This window comes from Salvelinus fontinalis, chromosome 4 (genome assembly GCF_029448725.1).
Source record: "Salvelinus fontinalis isolate EN_2023a chromosome 4, ASM2944872v1, whole genome shotgun sequence".
NCBI classification, from domain to species: Eukaryota; Metazoa; Chordata; class Actinopteri; order Salmoniformes; family Salmonidae; genus Salvelinus; species Salvelinus fontinalis.
This window is the reverse complement of record NC_074668.1, coordinates 79,431,061-79,454,349: the sequence shown is the minus strand read 5'-3', so window position 1 is coordinate 79,454,349 and position 23,289 is coordinate 79,431,061. Positions and strand designations below refer to the sequence as shown.

At 44.5% G+C, this 23,289-nt stretch overlaps 1 protein-coding gene across 2 annotated transcripts in view; it reads left to right on the top strand.

Annotated features, from left to right (window-relative positions):
• Positions 1-23,289, top strand: part of LOC129854477 (sodium-dependent noradrenaline transporter-like) — an 83,075-nt gene that overhangs the window by 47,352 nt on the left and 12,434 nt on the right. For both annotated transcript variants that reach the window (XM_055921557.1, XM_055921556.1), the window contains exons 6-12: positions 4,873-5,007; positions 5,760-5,863; positions 16,185-16,309; positions 17,873-17,985; positions 19,659-19,787; positions 20,102-20,201; positions 21,600-21,700. In XM_055921557.1, the coding sequence (XP_055777532.1) occupies positions 4,873-5,007; positions 5,760-5,863; positions 16,185-16,309; positions 17,873-17,985; positions 19,659-19,787; positions 20,102-20,201; positions 21,600-21,700 (807 nt within the window). The remainder of the gene's footprint in view (positions 1-4,872; positions 5,008-5,759; positions 5,864-16,184; positions 16,310-17,872; positions 17,986-19,658; positions 19,788-20,101; positions 20,202-21,599; positions 21,701-23,289) is intronic.

The following is a 23,289-nucleotide window of genomic DNA, read 5'->3' as shown; positions in this document are numbered from 1 at the left end:
CCTACTGTAATACAACACACACTCCTACTGTAGTACAACACACACTCCTACTGTAATACAACACACACTCCTACTGTAATACAACACACACTCCTACTGTAATACAACACACACTCCTACTGTAATATGTCGTGTCTTTGACTATGCCAGATTAATTGCTATGACAAGCTATTCTATAAAATAATTTCTCCGTAATTAATATTACCTGATTGAACTAATCATGTAAATATGAATTAACTAGAGAGGGACACCACGAAATAATATTTATAGAGCTGTTATCTTTCGAATAAACTCTTAAAGATTTAGTAATATTTTACTAAATAGCAGTCACATTAATCGTCATTTTATTCAGTCTCGTCTGAAAGTTGTAAGTCCTTGATTATCTGCAAGAATCCTGGCTAACAAGTTGAATCAGCAATACAAAATTGGGTTTAATTATTTATTTACTAAATACCTAACTAATCACACAGAAACACACATACACAATTAAATCATAACTTGATCACACATTACGTCATACAGAAAAACGTCCCTAGCGGGCAGAATCGATATGACAGCTTGTTACACAAAGGAAAGGGGGGGAGTCCTAGTGAAAGAGCGGGAGACTTGACATAGGCGAGCTGTGCTATCGTAAATACAGTATCTTATGCATTCTAAATTACCGCCCATTTGAAGAGGAAAATGCAATCAATATTTACTCTGAGCTGCGCTTCAGTAGGTTGGTGGTAGATGGCCCGTGTCATCACCCGAGTCCTCTGTCCTTTGAAGAATGTCTCTGGTAGTCACGGGAACGTTGTGTGTATTAGACGGGATACTTGGACTGTCCTTCCGAACCTGCGTTTAGCTGTTGCTAACTCAAAGGCTAGGAGATATCACTTCTGTAGTGAATACGAGTTCAAAGTTCATACCGTTCACAATCAAAGTCCATGCTGATGTTGGCTTCATCTATAGTGATTATCTGAACCATTCTGACACTGGATCGTCATCCTAGAGTACCCGGAACAGAAAGTTATTTTCTGGGAAAATGGCTTTTATAGTGGAGGGAGAGGGGTGTGTCTGAAAGGTTTATAACCCATGCCTCTTCACAGGGGCGGACCACTGTAAGCAGAGGAAAACTTATGAAAGCACAGATCTCTCATTTGGAAGCTAAAATTATATTTCATCTCTTCACAAATAATGTCATATTCAAACATTTGAATTAAACAACAATTCCATGTGAATCCGATATCTCGGACATTTAGACTTTCCACAGTAGAGTTTATGTCATTTAATTCTTGATGAGAATGTGTCAGAGGGCAACCGAACTGACATAATATACCTTAAGTACCACCGCATATGTTCAGTTGGTCGGATCACCAGAATATAGTTCATTTCCCCCAACTTCTGATGTTACCAGAACCTCTATGTTAACCCATGGGTTTCCTTATGTCACATCAGTTATAGTAGGGAGAGAGAAAAAGGGGGAAAGAGGTATTTATGACTGTCATAAACCTACCCCCAACCCAACGTCATGACAAATACAACACACACTCCTACTGTAGTACAACACACACTCCTACTGTAATACAACACACACTCCTACTGTAATACAACACACACTCCTACTGTAATACAACACACACTCCTACTGTAATACAACACACACTCCTACTGTAATACAACACACACTCCTACTGTAGTACAACACACACTCCTACTGTAATACAACACACACTCCTACTGTAGTACAACACACACTCCTACTGTAATACAACACACACTCCTACTGTAATACAACACACACTCCTACTGTAATACAACACACACTCCTACTGTAGTACAACACACACTCCTACTGTAATACAACACACACTCCTACTGTAATACAACACACACTCCTACTGTAATACAACACACACTCCTACTGTAATACAACACACACTCCTACTGTAATACAACACACACTCCTACTGTAGTACAACACACACTCCTACTGTAATACAACACACACTCCTACTGTAATACAACACACACTCCTACTGTAGTACAACACACACTCCTACTGTAGTACAACACACACTCCTACTGTAATACAACACACACTCCTACTGTAGTACAACACACACTCCTACTGTAATACAACACACACTCCTACTGTAGTACAACACACACTCCTACTGTAATACAACACACACTCCTACTGTAATACAACACACACTCCTACTGTAATACAACACACACTCCTACTGTAATACAACACACACTCCTACTGTAATACAACACACACTCCTACTGTAATACAACACACACTCCTACTGTAGTACAACACACACTCCTACTGTAATACAACACACACTCCTACTGTAATACAACACACACTCCTACTGTAGTACAACACACACTCCTACTGTAATACAACACACACTCCTACTGTAATACAACACACACTCCTACTGTAGTACAACACACACTCCTACTGTAGTACAACACACACTCCTACTGTAATACAACACACACTCCTACTGTAGTACAACACACACTCCTACTGTAATACAACACACACTCCTACTGTAGTACAACACACACTCCTACTGTAATACAACACACACTCCTACTGTAATACAACACACACTCCTACTGTAATACAACACACACTCCTACTGTAATACAACACACACTCCTACTGTAGTACAACACACACTCCTACTGTAATACAACACACACTCCTACTGTAATACAACACACACTCCTACTGTAATACAACACACACTCCTACTGTAATACAACACACACTCCTACTGTAGTACAACACACACTCCTACTGTAATACAACACACACTCCTACTGTAATACAACACACACTCCTACTGTAGTACAACACACACTCCTACTGTAGTACAACACACACTCCTACTGTAATACAACACACACTCCTACTGTAATACAACACACACTCCTACTGTAATACAACACACACTCCTACTGTAATACAACACACACTCCTACTGTAATACAACACACACTCCTACTGTAGTACAACACACACTCCTACTGTAATACAACACACACTCCTACTGTAGTACAACACACACTCCTACTGTAATACAACACACACTCCTACTGTAATACAACACACACTCCTACTGTAGTACAACACACACTCCTACTGTAGTACAACACACACTCCTACTGTCATTCTGCCCTTTAGCAAGGCAGTTAACCCCCAACAACAACTGCTCCCCGGGCGCTGATGACGTTGATTAAAGCAGCCCCCTGCACCTCTCTGATTCAGAGGGGTTGGGTTAAATGCGGAAGACACATTTCGGTATCCCCCTTCCCTTTCCCTAGTATAGTACTTACTCCTACTGTACACAAAATGAACTGTGGTTGTGCTACACTACCTTGAGAAATAAAATCTATAAACAGTAACCTGAGTGTGACAATAACCAGTCTCTGAGTTGACAGATCTAAGCCCTGTTTAGTACGGCTTGGTGCGTGAGTCTACACACATCTGAAAAAGAACATCTATACGATAACCAAAGCTGACAGACCAGGGAGAATACAACAATTCACATGATGTCTGCATGTCATAGGACATGATCTCACAGCAATAATGAGTCATCTGTAATGTTATGTTGTCCAGGTGGTGTATTGAACACTACTGTTGTCATGTAGCTAATGTTCTGTGTTGTGTTGTGTTGTGTTGTGTCCAGGTGGTGTATTGAACACTACTGTTGTCATGTAGCTAATCTTCTGTGTTGTGTTGTGTCCAGGTGGTGTATTGAACACTACTGTTGTCATGTAGCTAATCTTCTGTGTTGTGTTGTGTCCAGGTGGTGTATTGAACACTACTGTTGTCATGTAGCTAATCTTCTGTGTTGTGTTGTGTCCAGGTGGTGTATTGAACACTACTGTTGTCATGTAGCTAATCTTCTGTGTTGTGTTGTGTCCAGGTGGTGTATTGAACACTACTGTTGTCATGTAGCTAATCTTCTGTGTTGTGTTGTGTCCAGGTGGTGTATTGAACACTACTGTTGTCATGTATCTAATCTTCTGTGTTGTGTTGTGTCCAGGTGGTGTATTGAACACTACTGTTGTCATGTAGCTAATCTTCTGTGTTGTGTTGTGTCCAGGTGGTGTATTGAACACTACTGTTGTCATGTAGCTAATCTTCTGTGTTGTGTTGTGTTGTGTCCAGGTGGTGTATTGAACACTACTGTTGTCATGTAGCTAATCTTCTGTGTTGTGTTGTGTTGTGTCCAGGTGGTGTATTGAACACTACTGTTGTCATGTAGCTAATCTTCTGTGTTGTGTTGTGTCCAGGTGGTGTATTGAACACTACTGTTGTCATGTAGCTAATCTTCTGTGTTGTGTTGTGTTGTGTTGTGTCCAGGTGGTGTATTGAACACTACTGTTGTCATGTAGCTAATCTTCTGTGTTGTGTTGTGTCCAGGTGGTGTATTGAACACTACTGTTGTCATGTAGCTAATCTTCTGTGTTGTGTTGTGTCCAGGTGGTGTATTGAACACTACTGTTGTCATGTATCTAATCTTCTGTGTTGTGTTGTGTCCAGGTGGTGTATTGAACACTACTGTTGTCATGTATCTAATCTTCTGTGTTGTGTCCAGGTGGTGTATTGAACACTACTGTTGTCATGTAGCTAATCTTCTGTGTTGTGTTGTGTTGTGTTGTGTCCAGGTGGTGTATTGAACACTACTGTTGTCATGTAGCTAATCTTCTGTGTTGTGTTGTGTTGTGTCCAGGTGGTGTATTGAACACTACTGTTGTCATGTAGCTAATCTTCTGTGTTGTGTTGTGTCCAGGTGGTGTATTGAACACTACTGTTGTCATGTAGCTAATCTTCTGTGTTGTGTTGTGTTGTGTTGTGTCCAGGTGGTGTACATCACGGCCACCATGCCCTATGTGGTGCTGTTCGTCCTGCTGATCAGAGGCATCACTCTGCCAGGGGCTATGGACGGCATACGGGCCTACCTCCACATCGATTTTAAACAACTCAACGACCCCAAGGTCAGACAGGTCTTTAGAGTACAATACAATGTGTTACTGATATTAGGGATGCAATATTTCCAATAACTTAAAAAATTCCCAGGATCCCGGAATCAAGAGAGAATTAACTAGAAATCCGGGATCCACCGAACAGGATTTCTTAAAACCTGGGAATTTTGAAAAAGATACAAGAATTTGTAAACCCTTTTACTGAGAGACACAGCCTCAGAGTGCAGGACAGTGTTACTGCTAGAGCTCCCATAGTCACGTCCAATATGGAAATAAATGTAATTAACTAATTTAGAAACCAAAACATGTTAGCTGTTTTTGTAAACAAAGTGGAGGGAAAAAATATAGGAATAAAATATGCCATATTCAATATAAAACTCAGTAAATGAACGGTAAGGAGCTCTTTTTGAAAATATGGCCGAGGAATCATATCAGAGACGAGATTATTTAGAGCCAATAGTCAGTAGATAGTCAGTACTCAGGAGAGATTCTGTCAAATGTAGTGCTGTTCTCTGTATCGTATTGTAATGCTATGGGCTCTTTGAGGAGAAATATTTAATATTTTTTAAGGAATGGGGCAGTTTCTTAATTTCTTTGCTTGATTGAAGAGATAGTAAAGTGTTGGAAAGACAGGGGGAATAGGGGAAGGGTGAGTCAAAGGACAGTGGGCCGGGGTCAGAGGCTGTCACCACTGGATCACACAGGCCACAAGGACAAATCTTTGAGAGCAACACATAAAGTATTGTTCTATGTTCCTGCTGTAGGTGTGGATTGATGCTGCTACCCAGATCTTCTACTCATTGGGAGCTGGCTTTGGAGTGCTCATTGCATTTGCCAGCTACAATAAATTTGACAACAACTGTTACAGGTAAGACGTATCAATGTGTTGATATCACGTTGCTGTCCTCAGTGCTTCTCTATCATGACCTTACAAGGCTTACATGACCTTCTATAACCCATAACCAGGCAACGAGATAGAACAGATCCTGTGCTTTGTTTAGTTCTCTTAAGGTTTGTCTTTCCTGTTTTAACTGGACAGAAAGGTGATGTGTATCAGGCCAGTGGACCTTCTGGCTTGGAGCTAACAGGATAAGTGCAGGCCATGCTAGGCCAGATGATGGCTATAGCCATAGGCAGACTTACCTTTCCTGCCATTCTGTCGTCCTCTAAACCCCTCACAGAGAAACAGACATTAGACTGTGCGGTCTGCTGATCCTTGTCATCACTAATAGGTTCCTGTGAAAGTGGAGAGGTGGGTGCTGCTATCAGACCCATTCTGCTTAAAACAATTTTTGTGTAGATATATGGTCTCTTTTGTATTCCAGCTGTGTTTGTGTATGTATAGGTCAGTAGGTGTCTCGCTGGTTGCAGTGGTAACAGTACAGTAATGTTTGTCCATGGACCATTGTCCACCCATTCTAGAGACCAATTTCCCGGCCGCATCATGAAAAGTTGCATGCGCAGGTTCGCATCAGAAAATGGGGTTGTTTACATTGAAGTGACCACATCCAACTTCAGACGGAGCTCATGTATTCAGATGGTTATCATCTACAACATCACAGATGTCATCAGAGGATTGATTACCTAGCAAACTATCAAGCCAGCAAGGCAAGGTAAAATATCACAAATAGAGCTAGATAAAGACAGAAGAATAATATACTTGTTGAACACAGCTAATTAGCTATAGCCATCAGTCTTGTGTGTTTTTATGGTCATCACTCACTCACTGCTAAGTTTGTCAAGGTTTATAGCTATCTGCTACAAATCTGTAGGAAACGTTGTGAATTTCCCACCAAAGAAACTTATGGTTCTCAGAACAGTATGTGCTAACTGGGTGTCCTGCATCATTGACAGAACATTGTGGGAAGGTTGTATGCAAAATGACTATAGGACTACCACGCTCTCACCAAGCTCTCGGAAACATATGGTTCTCAGAACGTTATGTGTTAGCTGGGTAGGGTTATTGTAGTGTGACGCTGTACAGCCAATTTCCCACTCTTATAGATTACTTGTCCTGATCTAAACACCCCCCCCCCCCCCCCCAACACAGCTGAAGGCCTCATGTGTGCTCAGCTGGGCCATATTTGGGAGCTGAATGAGGAGTTGTGAAAGTTGGCTGTTACATCCGTAGATATTCTCAAATGACATCTGAGTGGCTAGCAGCTGGTTGTATTATTCTCCATATTGTACACAGCTGGGACGGTTGAGGTCAGACTGTGGTCCATGTTCTCTCTGTCTGTCTGCTGACTGAACGTGGGTTGATGTCTGCTGACTGAACGTGGGTTGATGTCTGCTGACTGAACGTGGGTTGATGTCTGCTGACTGAACGTGGGTTGATGTCTGCTGACTGATCGTGGGTTGATGTCTGCTGACTGAACGTGGGTTGATGTCTGCTGACTGAACGTGGGTTGATGTCTGCTGACTGATCGTGGGTTGATGTCTGCTGACTGAACGTGGGTTGATGTCTGCTGACTGAACGTGGGTTGATGTCTGCTGACTGATCGTGGGTTGATGTCTGCTGACTGAACGTGGGTTGATGTCTGCTGACTGAACGTGGGTTGATGTCTGCTGACTGAACGTGGGTTGATGTCTGCTGACTGAACGTGGGTTGATGTCTGCTGACTGAACGTGGGTTGATGTCTGCTGACTGAACGTGGGTTGATGTCTGCTGACTGAACGTGGGTTGATGTCTGCTGACTGAACGTGGGTTACTGACCACAAACAGTCTTCAGGCTTTCACCTAGTTTGATTTCCAGGTGGGCCTCAAAGGCTCTCAAACAACATCCAGTCCCTCTGGCATCAAAATGGTTCATTCAAACCAATACAAAATTAAACTCTTTAAAGGGGCAGCAGTTGATGTATCCATTTTTGGACATATTAATTAATGATATGTACTCATTGATTCTTGAAGAATATAACTCATAAATGCCTCATGAGCTTAGTTCAACTGTCGTACCGCAACAGAACCCAAAATATAAGCTTTGTTTTACTCCAAAGTTTGTAAACAAAGTAATTGTAAACAAACACAATATAGCCTCAAAGCATGGTTTACACTATACATTTGATATCGTGGATGGTCAGTCCTTGAATCTATAGCTCTGTCTATGAATTTGAGAGAGGTTACATTTCTCCAGTCGCATCCCACTGCTTCTTACCAAAACAGGGGTGGGGGGGTGGGACTCTTTTTTATTGTTTCTGTGATGTGGTGAGGTTGAACCCAGGTGCAGAGAAGAGACCAGACGAGGAATCAGTGGTTAAGGATAAACATAAATACTTTACTGAGAAACAGTAGCCGCAGGATCATAGTACACTAAGTCACAAAATCACACAATAAACAAACACACACTGTAAACAATTCAAGCTTCTGCAAAGAAACCACAAAAACACACCTCTTTTAACAAGGACACAATCATGAAATAATAAGACACACCTGAGTCCAATAAAAGTCTCTAGGGCGGTTTCTGCTGCCCTCTGGTGCCAGGAGGAACCATGACAGCCATGATGACCACCACGTAGTTGTTTGAATACTCTAACAAGACCCGGATCCAGGATGTCCCGGGCAGGCACCCACGCCTGCTTCTCGATACCGTAGCCCTCCCAGTCCACCAGGTACTACAGGGCAGAGGTGGGACCAAGTCATTGTTTTACAAGTCACAAGTAAGTCTCAAGTCTTAGCACTCAAGTCGCAAATCAAGTCCCAAGTCAAGACAGGCAAGTATCAAGTCAAGTCTCAAGTCAAGTCTCAAGTCCTAAACTTTGAGTTTCGAGTCCTAAACAAGTCATAATGTGCTCTTCACCAAATGTAATACCATTTCATATTTTTAACAAGAGTAATAGTTAGTATATTACATTTACGCAAATCATGAATCCTTTAAAAAATATCTATATATTTATTACTTTCCAAATAAACGTTATATTTCCATGGAAATACATGGGTAGCTGTCACGATCGCGTTGACATGAACGAGAGGACCAAGGCGCAACATGATTTGAATACATCTTCTTTTTAATAACAACGACGAAGATGAACACGACACACTTATACAACACTAACGAAAACAACAAACGATCGTGAAAACTTCAAACGTAAGTGCACACACAAACTACTTACGTCGAACTATACATATACACAAACAATGACCCACAAACAGCTAAAGCCTATGGCAGCCTTAAATATGGCTCCCAATTAGAGACAACCGAAATCAGCTGTCTCTAATTGAGAACCCATTCCGGCCACCATAGACTTTCCTAGAACTACACCCAACATAGACACAGCTAGACACATACACTCAACACAAAACCATAAACTACAACAAACACCCCCTCTACCATATAATACCCCAAAATACACACATACCCCATGTCACACCCTGACCTAACTAAAATAATAAATAAAACAAATAATACTAAGGCCAGGGCGTGACAGTAGCCATGAGACTGACCCCCCCACCCCCCCAAAAGTGATCGAGGATCACTATGGGGCGCAATCGGTCGATGTAGGCTTGTACACAATCGCCCAACCTTAACACACACACACACACACACACACACACACACACACACACACACACACACACACACACACACACACACACACACACACACACACACACACACACACACACACACTCTCTCTCTCTCTCTGTGTGGTTATAGTAGGCTAACGTGTGTCAATGGTTTTAGGAACAGCAGTAACATCAGGCAGGATTTAGGCTACCATCTGGCTAACGAATTGTAGATCAATCTTGGGTGCAACGATCACGTTCCCGCACTGACTGACTGTGTGGAGGCTCATTGATTTAACGTTACGTTAGCCTACATGCTACACTAGTAAATTGATAAATTATATAGCTGTCGGCTATATTAGCCACGACTTACCGTTCTTTGTGCAGCTTCAAATGTCGAACAAAGTTGGAAATTGTTGCGCCTCCGTCTGTAATTTTCTTCACGAATGTTTTGCAAGTTGCAATCCGTTTTTTGTTGATACAGCGTCGTATTTATATCCGAAAATAATAATTTTGGGTATCATCTTTCCAAGGGCTCCATCTGAATTCACCCGCCGACGTTCCTCTGCACTGCCACGCACAACTTTTTCTCAGCTGGCACAATTTGATTGGCTGCTGTCCGAATCAAACTGTAATCCGTTAAATGAAGAGTTGATGCGCTGCACACTTTTTTTAATAGCATACATTTTTATATTTGGTCTTGGGAAGGGTATCAAGTCAGGTCGAGTCAAAAGGCTAAAGTCCAAGGCAAGTCACGAGTCATCGGTGTTAACCTGTCTAGGATCAGTGTGGCGCTAGCGGCACACCCCCCCCCACCCCCACTGAAAAACCAGTGCCGCGAAATTCAAAAAAAATATTTTTTTAAAATATTTAACTTTCACACATTAAAGTCCAATACAGCTAATGAAAGACACAGATCTTGTGAATCCAGTCAACATGTCCGATTTTTAAAATGTTTTACAGGGAAGACACAATATGTAAAGATGTACATCTATTACCTAAAAACACATTAGCATAATCCACCATCTTTTATTTGTCCACCAACACCAGTAGCCATCACCAATTCGGCTAAACTAAGATATTTATAGCCCCTAACCAACAAAAAAACTCATTAGATGACAGTCTGATAACATATTTATGGTATGGGATAGGTTTTGTTAGAAAAAAGTGCATATTTCAGGTAGATGGCATAGGTTACAATTGCACCCACCGTCACAAATGGAATAGAAAAACTACTTAGAGCAACGTGTTTACCTACTTACTAATCATCAAACATTTCGTAAAAATACACAGCATACACGAATCGAAAGACACAGATCCTGTGAATACAGACAATATTTCAGATTTTCTAAGTGTCTTACAGCGAAAACACAATAAATCGTTATATTAGCATAGCACATAGCACATAGCAGCCCAGCATTGATTCTAGCCAAAGTGAGCGATAAAAGTCAACATCGCCAAAAGATATTAATTTTTTCACTAACCTTCTCAGAATTCTTCCGATGACACTCCTGTAACATCATATTACACAATCCATATAGAGTTTGATCGCAAATGTTTATATTTAGCCACCAAAATCATGGTTAGACAATGTGAAATGTAGACAAGCTGGTCAGAAAATGTCCTTGCGCCACTTAGACAGTGATCTACTCTTATACATAAATACTCATAAACGTGACTAAAAAATATAGGGTGGACAGGGATTGATAGACAATTTAATTCTTAATACAATTGCGGAATTACATTTTTTAATTTATCCTTACTTTTCAATACAGTTTGCGCCAAGCGAAGCTACGTCAAAAAACATGGCGTCCTAAGCCACTAAAATGTTTCGGAAAGAAACACGATTTATCATAATAAAAATGTCCTACCTTGAGCTGTTCTTCCGTCAGTATCTTGGGCAAAGGATCCTTTCTTGGGAGTAATCGTCTTTTGGTGGAAAGCTGTCCTCTTGCCATGTGGAAATGCCAACTGCGTTCGGGATGAACTGAAAAGCGTGCCCAGCTATTCACATCGTTTCAAAAATAAATGTCCCAAAATCGCACTAAACGGATATAAATTGCTATAAAACGCTTTAAATTAACTACCTTATGATGTTTTTAACTCCTATAACGAGTGAAAAGATGACCGGAGAAATATAACAGGCTAAACTAAAGCTTGGAACAGGAGCGGGTCGGTGTCCAGCACGCGCGTTACGCAGCAAGGAAAGACTTGCTAGCTACAGGGTTTTTTAATTTATAGGGCCTGTGAACGCGCAATCGACCCCATTGGAATCGTCATCACGTAAAGGCATCCAGGAGAAGACGTAAGAAGTGTCCGTATAGTCATAGCAATAACAGTGCCCTTTTAACTGACTTCAGAACAGTGGCCAACATTTCTGAAATCTGACTCCATGTCAGGGAAATTGCTGTAGAATGGGCTCTGTTCCACTTAGAGACAAAATTTCAACTCCTATAGAAACTATAGACTGTTTTCTATCCAATAATAATAATAATATGCATATTGTACGATCAAGGATTTTGTGGGAAGCCGTTTCAAAAATTACCCAATTAGCATAAATAGTCTAAACAGCGCCCCCATCCCAGTCAAAGTCGAGTTCCAAGTCATCATATTTGTGACTCGAGTCCAAGTCATGTGACTCGAGTCCACACCTCTGCTGCAGGGTCCCTCGGACTCAACGAGCCTCCAACAGACACTGGACCGTGTAAGGCGGGCCGCCATTCATAAGTTGAGGGGGCGGAGGAGCAGGTGTCAGGGAAGAGAATGGACTGGTCCTTACCAGCTTGAGACGGGAGACATGAAAGTTCGGACAGACTCTCATGGACCTGAGAAGATGATAGGTGACCGGGTTGATGCGACTCGGGATATTAAATGGTCCTATGTAGCGTGGATCGAGCTTCCGCGAGTCCAACTTTAAAGGAAGATCACAGGTGGACAGCCACACCCATTGAACCGGTCGGAGGAGTCGAAGAGGTCTTCAGTGCCGGTTTGCCTGATGTTGGTGTTGGGCAGAGGAGTGGAGCAAGGAGGATCGCGCTCTGATCCAGATGCGATGACATCGTCGAATGAACGCCTCGGCTGATGGCACCTCCGCTTCGGCCTCTTGTTCATGAAATAGGGGGAGGTCGAACCCGAACTGACACTCAAATGGCGAGTTCAGCTGTGTGTTATGAGCATACTCTGCTCAGATGAGGAACTTGCTCCAGTTGCTGGCCTGAGTGGAGACAAAGCAGCGGTGGAACCTCTCCAGCTCCTGGTTGGCTCGCACAGTTTGCCCATTCGACTGAGGGTGGAATCCCGAGAAGAGACTCGCCAAAGGCCTTACAATACCATACGGCAAACTGGGGCCCACGATCTGAGACAATGTTCGGGGGAACTCCGTGTAGTCGAAAGACATGGATAATCACGAGATCAGCGGTCTCCTTCACTGAAGGCATCTTGGGTAAGGCAATGAAATGGGCTGCCTTGGAGAAGCGATCGTCCACCACCAGGATAGTGGTAAGCCCTTGAGATGGAGTTAACCCCGTAATAAAATCTACAGACAGATGTGACCAGTGCCGGCTGGGGATGGGTAGAGGTTGGAGCAACCCGGCTGGTCGCTGACGTGATGACTTGCTTTGGGCACAGATGGAACAGGCCGCAACAAAGGATCTCACATCCTCCATCATGTTGGGCCACCAGAATTTCCACCTCAGGAACTCCAGTGTCCGATTAACCCTTTGATGCCCAGTTCATTTAGAGGAGTGTCCCCATTGTAGTACTTGGGACCGGGCTGATCGCCGGGGTCAGGTTCTTGGGTCTGGGCTTGTCGGACCGTGGTCTCAATACTCCATATCACAGGGGCCACAATGCGTGAGCTGGGGATGATGGGCTCGGGATCCCTCAACTCGTTGGAGATATCATGTTGGAGCAACAGGGCATCTGCCTTCTGATTCTTGGATCCCGGGCGATAGGCTAGTGTAAAATCAAACATATTAAAAAACAGAGCCCACCTAGCCTGGCGAGCGTTCAACCTCTTGGCTTCTTGAAAGGAGACCAAGTTCTTATGGTCTGTCCAGATCACGAAAGGATGAGGTGCCCTCTCCAACCAGTGTCTACACCCCTCAAGAGCCCACTTAACTGCCAAGAGCTCCCGGTTGCCTACATCGTAGTTGCGTTCCGCTGGCACGAACCGTTTGTAGAAAAAGGGGCATGGGTGCAGTTTCTTGTCCTACTTGTTCCGCTGTGAAATGGCCGCCCCTGCTCCGGTGTCCGAGACGTCCACCTCCACCACAAAGGGACGAGTCGAATCAGGATGAACGAGGATGGATCCAGAGGTGAAACGTCCCTTGAGCTCCATGAATGCCCTGTCATCCTTGGGGTCCAGCAAAAACGGGTCTGGGACTTGCGGGTTAGGACCGTGAGAGGCTCTGCACCCGCACCAAAGTTGTATGTAAAACGCCTGTAAAAATTGGAAAACCCAAGGAACCCCTGGACCTGCTTGAGTGAGGTGGGACGGGGCCAGTTTGCGACCGCCTCAATCTTTACGGGGTCCATTTGGGTGCATGTGATAGAGATAATGTGACCCGGGAAGGTATCCTGGGATATCTGGAACTCACACTTCTCTATCTTGACATATAGTTGACTCTGCAGGAGGTGTCTCAGGACTTGGTGGACATGCAGTATGTGTCTGGAAGGGTCTTGGAGAAAATCAAGATGTCGTTGAGGTTAACAAAGACGAACCGATTCAACATATCCCTCAGGGTGTCATTGACCAATGCTTGAAAGACTGCCGGTGAGTTCGATAATCTGAAGGGCATGACTAAATACTCATAGTGGCCACTAGGGGTATTAAAGGCTGTCTTCCATTCATCCCCCTCCCTGATTCTCACCAGATTGTAAGCGTTGCGGAGGTCTAGTTTGGTGAAGAATTGGGCCCCTTGGACCAACTCCAATGCGGAGGTCATCAGGGATAGGGGGTAACAATTCTTGATTGTAATCTGGTTCAGCCCTCTGTAGTCGAAGCAGGGATGCAGGCCTCCATCCTTCTTACATCCACCAGCAGGGGATGTAGAGGGGCGATTGAAACCTGCCTCCAGAGATTCCCGGATGTTATTGTCCATGACTGCTGCTTCAGGGGTCGAGAGGGAATACAGACGACCCCGGGGAGCCTTCGTGCATGCGCCTGTCACACTCCTGTGGGCTCAGACATGTGCGACCCAGCTGCATGGGATCTTCCATGCTGGGCTCGGTGGCCTTGGGGGTGCTCAGGAAACCGGAATTCTGGAGTGGTGTCAAAAGGGTGCTGTCTCCCCCGTTCCCGGTTGTCAAACCTGATTGCCAGTGTTTTCAGGGACTCGAGGTCCTCTCCCAGTTCCCGAGTGGGCAGTTCATCTTTGATGGAGTTAGACAGACCCTGGTAGAAAGCGGTAACCAGTGCCTCCGTATTCCACCCACTCTCGGCGGCGAGGATGCGGAACTCAATGGCCCCTTGGCGGAGGTTGAACAGTTGGCTAGCCACTTCTCGTCCGGCAGACTGGGTGGTTGAAGACTCGTTGCAGCTTGGCAGTGAAGGCTACTACGGCTCTGCAAGATGGTGGCTGCTGTTCCCACACCGCCATTGCCCATGCCAGGGCCCTGCCCGAGAGTAGAGAGATGATGTAGGTGATCATGGCCCGATCGGTGTGGAATGAGGCGGACTGACCTCCCGGGTGGCGCAGTGGTCTAGGGCACTGCATCGCAGTGCTAGCTGCGCCACCAGAGTCTCTGGGTTCGCGCCTGGGCTGGGTTCGCGCCCAGGCTCTGTCGCAGCCGGCCGCAACCGGGAGGTCCGTGGGGCGACGCACAATTGGCATAGCGTCGTCCGGGTTAGGGAGGGTTTGGCCGGTAGGGATATCCTTGTCTCAGTATGTAAAAATGTAATGAAATGTAAGAATGTAATAAAATGTATGCACTCTACTGTAAGTCGCTCTGGATAAGAGCGTCTGCTAAATGACTAAAATGTAAATGTAAAAATGTAGCCCGAACACCAGAGTACACTGAGTGAGAAACCCCTTGCATCCTCCCGGGTGACCGTCATACCGCTCAGGGGCTGGGATCTTGGGCTTCCGGTGCAGGTTCCCTGGAGGAAACACAACGACGTCTGTAGCACTGGGCGATGAGACCTGGGCATTGGCTCCTCCTGGGTTGGGGGCGTGCCATGGTTGGAGGGACTCAGCAAGTGCCCGAAGGTTCCCGGAGATTTGGGAGACCTGTTCTTGCTGCCGTCCTAACAGTGCTCCTTGGTGGCCTACCACGTTCCGGATCTGGGAGATCTCTGCTGGGTCCATGTTGTGGCAGAAGCTTGCTGTGATGTGGTGAGGTTGGACCCAGGGCTTGGTGGTGGGGTGGGGGGTTACGGCCCCTTCGTTATTCTGTATTCTAATACCTTGACAAGACCCTCAAGACAAGACCCTAAAGACAGACCCTCAAGACAAGACCCTCAAGACAAGACCCTCAAGACAAGACCCTCAAGACAAGACCCAAGATATGGTTCCAATAGAAATGTTGGTTTAGATTGACTATGGTTCAAGGAAGCAACAGGAAGTCCAATAGTCAAAGTGTTAATATGGTGGGTTTATTATTGTTCTAAAACCTGTCCTGGTACTATCATGGTAGCTTTATTTTTCTAAACATGTTTTATGTGTGTGTGTTCTCTTCCCAACAGGGATGCTATCCTGACCAGCACAGTGAACTGTGTCACCAGCTTCTTTTCAGGGTTTGCCATCTTCTCTGTGCTCGGCTACATGGCCTACAAACACGGAGTCAGGATAGAGGACGTGGCCACCGAAGGTGAAAGGAACCCTACTAGATATGCACGCATGCACACACACACACACACACACACACACACACACACACACACACACACACACACACACACACACACACACACACTCTCACACACACACACACACACACACACACACACACACACACACACACACACACACACACACACACACACACACACACACACACACACACACACACACACACACACACACACACACACACACACACACATACACACATGTACACACACAGGAGGATGACATGCGTAACACACCCAGACCACACACACTCCAACAACACACCCAACTTCATTTAGAACCAGATTTATGACCAAACTGTCCACAGCATAGATACCTCATAAAACACAAAGAAAAAGATAGGAAGATAGACATGCCTTATTAGGAAACATACAGTATAAGGCTATATCGCAGGCTACCCACAGTATTCTCTTTTCCCTGGCCAGCCCCCAGAGTGCTGTGTTTGTATGGTGGATCCACCCAGGCTATGACTCAGCTAGGACAGACTCAACACATGAACAGTCCCTGTCTGACCCTGAGAAGAGCGAGGGCAGTCACCCGCTCTAAGGGAGGACAGGATTCTGACAACACCCAACAGTCAGTCATCTACACACCATTTAGAGAGTTTCAAACCCAGTCGAAACATATAAATTCATCATGGAACTAAACATTCCTCAAGCTTACTGTTACTGCTCACTGAATCAAACAACTTAAAGGAAAGATTCACCCATTTTGAATGTTATATCTTTTTTGTGCATCTGTAAGCGATTTCATGTTTTCATGTATATCTGAGCTACTGCCATTCAAGCAGGCAGAAATACAGCTGGTATGACAAGTGATGCAAAAGTCATCATACCGGCTGTATTTCTGCCTGCTTGTACGGCAATAGCTCAGATACACATGAAAACATGAAATGATCCCAGGAATCGATTGAACATTGCTCAGTGATGCACAAAAATGACGTAACATTCAAAATGGGTGAATCATCCCTTTAAGAATGAGCAGCAACGTGCAATGCTTTTAATATAATTGATTGCAACAGTAGCTGAGAGGCTCTGGGGTTCAGATGGAATTGAAATACCAGAGAACATTTCAAACCGTTTTTTTAAGGGAAACAGTTTCCAAGAAGTCACATAAATACTGGTCTGCTGTGGAGAGGGGTTGGCAGACATACAAAAAGAATGGGATCTGTTAAAAATCTGCTTTGCTTTCTATTTCTTCTGTTTTCTACTTTCCACTGTCTCTAGCTGTCTGTCATTTCGTTGTCATCTTGTGTCCTCACTTCTGTCTTTCTCCATCCGCTCCTCCTTCTTTCACTTTCCTTTCCATTGATAAATCATCTCTTATTTCCTCTAAAACAACCTTGTGGACAGGGTCAAGCTCAGGACAAAGAAGTTATACATCAACATCCCACCCAACAATTTACTGTTTTATTTCATCATCCCACCAAACAAGGCACCGTTTTATGGACTGATGGTAGTCAGTTGGCTCTGGTATGTCCTATCACAAGTGTCTCTATCTGTGTATCTTTGTGTGAGTGCAGGTGCAGGACTGGTGTTCATCATCTATCCTGAGGCCATCTCCACCCTGCCTGGATCTACCTTCTGGGCCATAGTATTCTTCATCATGCTGCTGACTCTGGGCATCGACAGCTCTGTGAGTTACTGGCCCTCCTCAGGGTTGAATGACTGCATGCTATGTCCCACCACAGGGCACTGACCTTTTGTTTCTATCTTATGGTGGGTTTATCTGATCTATCGAGTGGATTTATAGTATGTGAAGATTAGAATACTATGTAATCTCCTCCAGTCTATCTATCTATATCTGTCTCGCTGTCTCTGTCTCTCTGTTTCTCTCTCTCTCTCTTCTCTCTCCCTGTCTTGCTCTCTCTGTCTCTCTCTCTTTCTGTCTCTCCCTGTCTCTCTCTCCCTGTCTTGCTCTCTCTGTCTCTCTCTCTTTCTGTCTCTCCCTGTCTCTCTCTCTTTCTGTCTCTCCCTGTCTCTCTCTCTTTCTGTCTCTCCCTGTCTCTCTCTCCCTGTCTCTCTCTCTTTCTGTCTCTCCCTGTCTCTCTCTTTCTGTCTCTCTCTGTCTCTCTCTCTCTGTTTCTCCCTGTCTCTCTCTGTCTCTCTCTCTCTGTTTCTCCCTGTCTCTCTCTGTCTCTCTCTCTCTGTTTCTCCCTGTCTCTCTCTCTCTCTCTCTGTTTCTCCCTGTCTCTCTCTCTCTCTCCCTGTCTCTCTCTCTCTCTCCCTCTTTCTCTCCGTGTCTCTGTGTCTCTGTGTCTCTGTGTCTCTGTGTCTCCCTCTCCCTCTCCCTCTCCCTCTCCCTCTCCCTCTCCCTCTCCCTCTTTGTCTCCCTCTCCCTCTCCCTCTCCCTCTCCCTCTCTCTCTCTCTCTCTCCCTCTCTCTCTCCCTCTCTCTCTCCCTCTCTCTCTCTCTCTCTCTCTCTCTCTCTCTCCCTCTTTCTCTCCCTCTTTCTCTCCCTCTTTCTCTCCCTCTCCCTCTTTCTCTCCCTCTCCCTCTCTCTCTCTCTCTCTGTCTCTCTCTCTCTCTCTCTCTCTCTCTCTCTCTCTCTCTCTCTCTCTCTCTCTCTCCCCCTCTGTGTCTCTCTCTCCCTCTGTGTCTCTCTCTCCCTCTGTGTCTCTCTCTCCCTCTGTCTCTCTCTCTCTCTCTCTCTCTCTCTCTCTCTCTCTCTCTCTCTCTCTCTCTCTCTCTCTCTCTGTCTCTCTCTCTCTGTCTCTGTCTCTGTCTCTCTCTCTCTCTCTCTCTCTCTGTCTTTCTCTTTCTCTGTCTCTCTCTCTGTCCCTCTCGCTCTCCCTCGCTCTGTCTCTCTCTCTGCATTATTCTACTTTCCCATGATTGCAGTGAGTGCTCTAGGTATTGTCTAGACTAGAGGCAGTGTGGGAAGGCAGTTGTTTTGACTGTTACCCAATAACCATGACGCTTGAGGTGGAAAATCACATGCACTGCAACCTGAAACACAGGAAAACTTTGTTCACAGAGATTTACATTTTTCCTCATTCAATTTCTCAGTTACACAAGGTGATCGTTTACTGTAAATGAAGAGAGAAAGGAAATTCCACAGTAGGGGAACATTTTATTTTACAGTAGTAGTCATGCCCAATGTAGCACTGCACTAAGAAAGCTAGGTCTGATCATTTATATTCTAGGCCAAAGGTATTCTGTTTGGGTGCGAAGACTTTATGTGATTCTGTTACATTGCTGCTGTAGGCACTATGGTTAATGTGTTTGTGCCACTGAATCATCCTAATGTCTGTCTGTCTGTCTGTCTGTCTGTCTGTCTGTCTGTCTGTCTGTCTGACTGTCCTCTAGATGGGCGGTATGGAGGCAGTCATCACAGGACTGTCAGACGACTTCAAGATCCTGAAGAGGAACAGGAAGCTGTTCACCTTCGCCACGGCATTCGGAACCTTCCTTGTCGCGCTCTTCTGCGTCACTAATGTGAGGTCACTTCCTGTTCCTCTGAGTCACATATGATTTTCACAGTTGTCATATGATTGCATAAATCAAACCAAAGAGACACAAGATAGAGTGTGCCTCTGTGATTTAGGTGGATCAGTCACAGCAAAGACAGAAAAGGGAAAGCCCTGTCCAACCATGTGAACTATTGTTATTGACTGACTGGATAAGCTTTGTTTCATGCTTATCCTTGTCAGCTCACAGTAGTTAACTGCAGCCAGGTTGCCCTCAGTAACATCTGCAACAACCTTTTGTCATTGTGTCTCTGTATCTGTCTCTCTCTCTCTGTCTGTCAGGGAGGTATATATGTGCTGACTTTGTTGGATAACTACGCGGCGGGGACCTCCATCTTGTTTGGGGTGCTGATTGAGGCCATTGGGGTGTCCTGGTTCTACGGTATGTATAATCGGTCCCCCTTAGCCTAGTACAGAGGCATTAGGTACTAATGCTGACTTCTTACTGTGGTGAACCTGCTTATCTACTGTACCTTTCCTCATCCTCTTCTGTTGTTCATTAGAGCCCAGCCCTTTGTTCTGTCCATCCCTCCATCACCCCACCCTCCATCACCCCCTGCCCACAGTTGCCCTCTCCTGGCCTGCCCTCTCCTCCGCTGGGCTCTCTCAACCTCCCTAACTCCATGGCATCGTCACTACCCAGGCCCTGCAGCTACACCTGACCTTTACTGGCAGTGTAGAGACACCGTGCTTCCCTTCCTTAGACCTCCACTGTTAACCCCCTTTCTCCATCTCTCCCAATACTCCTCTTTCCATTTCTCCATACACTCCCTCCCTCCTCTTATCTTCTAGACTGCCTCTCTTCACTAATAGATCTCCATCTCTCCCAATACTCCTCTCCTCTACGTGAGGGAGAGTAGTGAATGATTATATGGTGTGTGAACAGTTGTATGCAGTCTGTTTAGTGTTTTATGTATTGCACAGAGATAATACTGTACGCCGGCAAGAGGAATTGTGCTTTATCTTTAAACTACAGCCCATCAATGTACACCATGATTTATAATCAGCATTAACTGTTGAAACTGAACCTCATGAGGAGGTGAGACAGACAGAGCACCTCAGATGCTGAGCTGTTCTAGGGAGGAGATAAACGGAGAGGGTCTTCTTGTAGATGTTAACAGGCCTGGGCTGCCCTGATAAAGAAACAGTATGACCAAGCTATAGAAACATCATGGTTGTGTACCGAATGGCACCATATTCCCTATATAGTGTACTACTTTTAGTCAAAAGTAGTGCACTATATAGTGCCGTTTGGGACACAGTCCATCTCCTTATAGGCAGACTTAACCCTGTGTGAAATTATAATATAACATAATTGGAAGGCTCAGAGACTTTTATGAAACAGATATCATTGAGCTGCATTTTTACTGCTGTGTGAACTCATAATTATACAAGAAATTGGAGTTGTGTGCCATGAAGCTCTTTCTCAGCCAATGCTCCACCTGTTATGTATGGAAATTGATGAGAGGAGCGTTAGTTCCCCTGTGAACTTGAGACATCAGAAGCAAAGCGGAGTGTAGGTCTGACCTGGGTGCAAATAGTATTTGTTTTCTTTAAAGTACGTTGAGTATTTGATTCAACCTTCCCGTAGTGCCAGATGGGCAGGGTTTCTACTTTCGGGACTATTGGTTGTATTGCACCGGGCTCAATCAATCAAGCTCAGCTTCAGTGTTTGTAAGGAAACAAGTACTATTTGAACCAGGTCTGCAGTGGGTTTATGGGTCTGGTTCTGTGTGCGTGAGTTCATGCCCTGGTCTTCTGCCCTGTGTTTCCTCTCCAGGCGTGGACCGCTTCAGTGAGGATATCGAGAGCATGATGGGCTTCAAGCCAGGTCTCTACTGGAGGCTGTGCTGGAAGTTTGTCAGCCCCACCTTCCTACTGGTAAGACCCCCGGGGGGCAAGACAGGGCTGGTTGGGGGACAGGGGTGGGGTGGAAGCCTTTGGCATGGTGCTGGGGGTGGGGATGGGAGGGCAAAGTACCTGACACAAGCCTAAGGTATTAAACATACTGTAGGAATCATGATCTATGTCATTGTGCTTAAATTAGGAAATTCACAAAAGAGGTTTCTTAATTGTTACTGGCTGCCATATACTGTACTATAGTCTTTTTAACCTCCTATTATGTGCCAGCAATTTGTAAATTGCCACAGGAAATATGTTTTCCTGTTATATTTTTTTAAAGGTTGTTCGCCTCCATGTTAGAAGTACTGTATCTCCAAGAATAGATTAGCATCACATGAACTCACCATGAAAACTGAATAAACTACAATATAACTATGTTTGAACATCTTGGCCATACTGTTATAATCTCAACCCAGCACAGCCAGAAGAGGACTGGGCCCCCCTGAGAGCCTGGTTCCTCTCTAGGTTTCTTCCTAGGTTCCTGCCTTTCTAGGGAGTTTTTCCTAGCCACCGTGCTTCTACATCTGCTTTGCTTGCTGTTTGGGGTTTTAGGCTGGGTTTCTGTATAGTACTTTGAGATATCGGATGATGTAAAAAGGGCTTTATAAATACATTTGATTGATTGAACTACAACTTACTGAACATATTGATTTACAGAATGTTCAGTGCACTGGTAATTAGTTAAGGATGTGTAGGTCTCTATATTTTATAATATTAGAAATATGCTATGTCAATGAAGCACAGATACTGTATGGGTTTGTATAGATAAGGATTACCAAAAGCAAATTATTTGTCTTGGTGGGAAATTATGTATTTCCCTTAATGCTTTTACATTGATTATAATCAGTCATAAGTCAATATTCTTCCTTCCATATGGGAAGTTTATATGTTTTATATGGCAAACAGGAAAAAAAAAAGAGCAGAGGAAGATTGAAAGCCCGGAAAAGAGGTAGATTAGATTGTAAGCCAATATATCACCATGATCTTTAAACCTTATGTCTGAGGAGAGCTATCATTGTTTAGTTTTAATGTGTAGTGTATGCTACCATAGTTCTGCTAGCCTTACCTCCAGAAGCAAGGCAGAAACAGCTAATATCAGGAAGATAGCATGCAACTTTGGCTGTTGCGTAGATGGCATTTGTAGAAGAAGGACATAGAAGAATGTTGTTGGCCTTTGATATTCAGTTGGAGACGAGGAAGAGACACTTCCCTGACCTTCCAGTGTTGTATTATAACTACTAGTGATGTTTGCTGCTCTCTGGGGCAACAGTTACAAAGCTACAGAGCTACAGTTCAGTGGTGATGGGCCTCCAGTCTCTAGTCTACAGCAGCCTGGTGAACCAGAGTACTTACAGTGAAAGTCTACTACAGTATGTTCAAACCCCAGAGGGAGCGACCATGCCCTAGTCTGTTCTATTCAACTCAATTTCATCTCTGCAATGCTTACATTTTTTTGTCAAAATGAACAGTGGCGGAGTGGAGGAGGAGTATTCGTTATTTCTACAGAAGCTCTGTTTGATGTCTTGTTGGGAATATTATAACCACTGTTGTTTTTTCTCCTCTCCTTA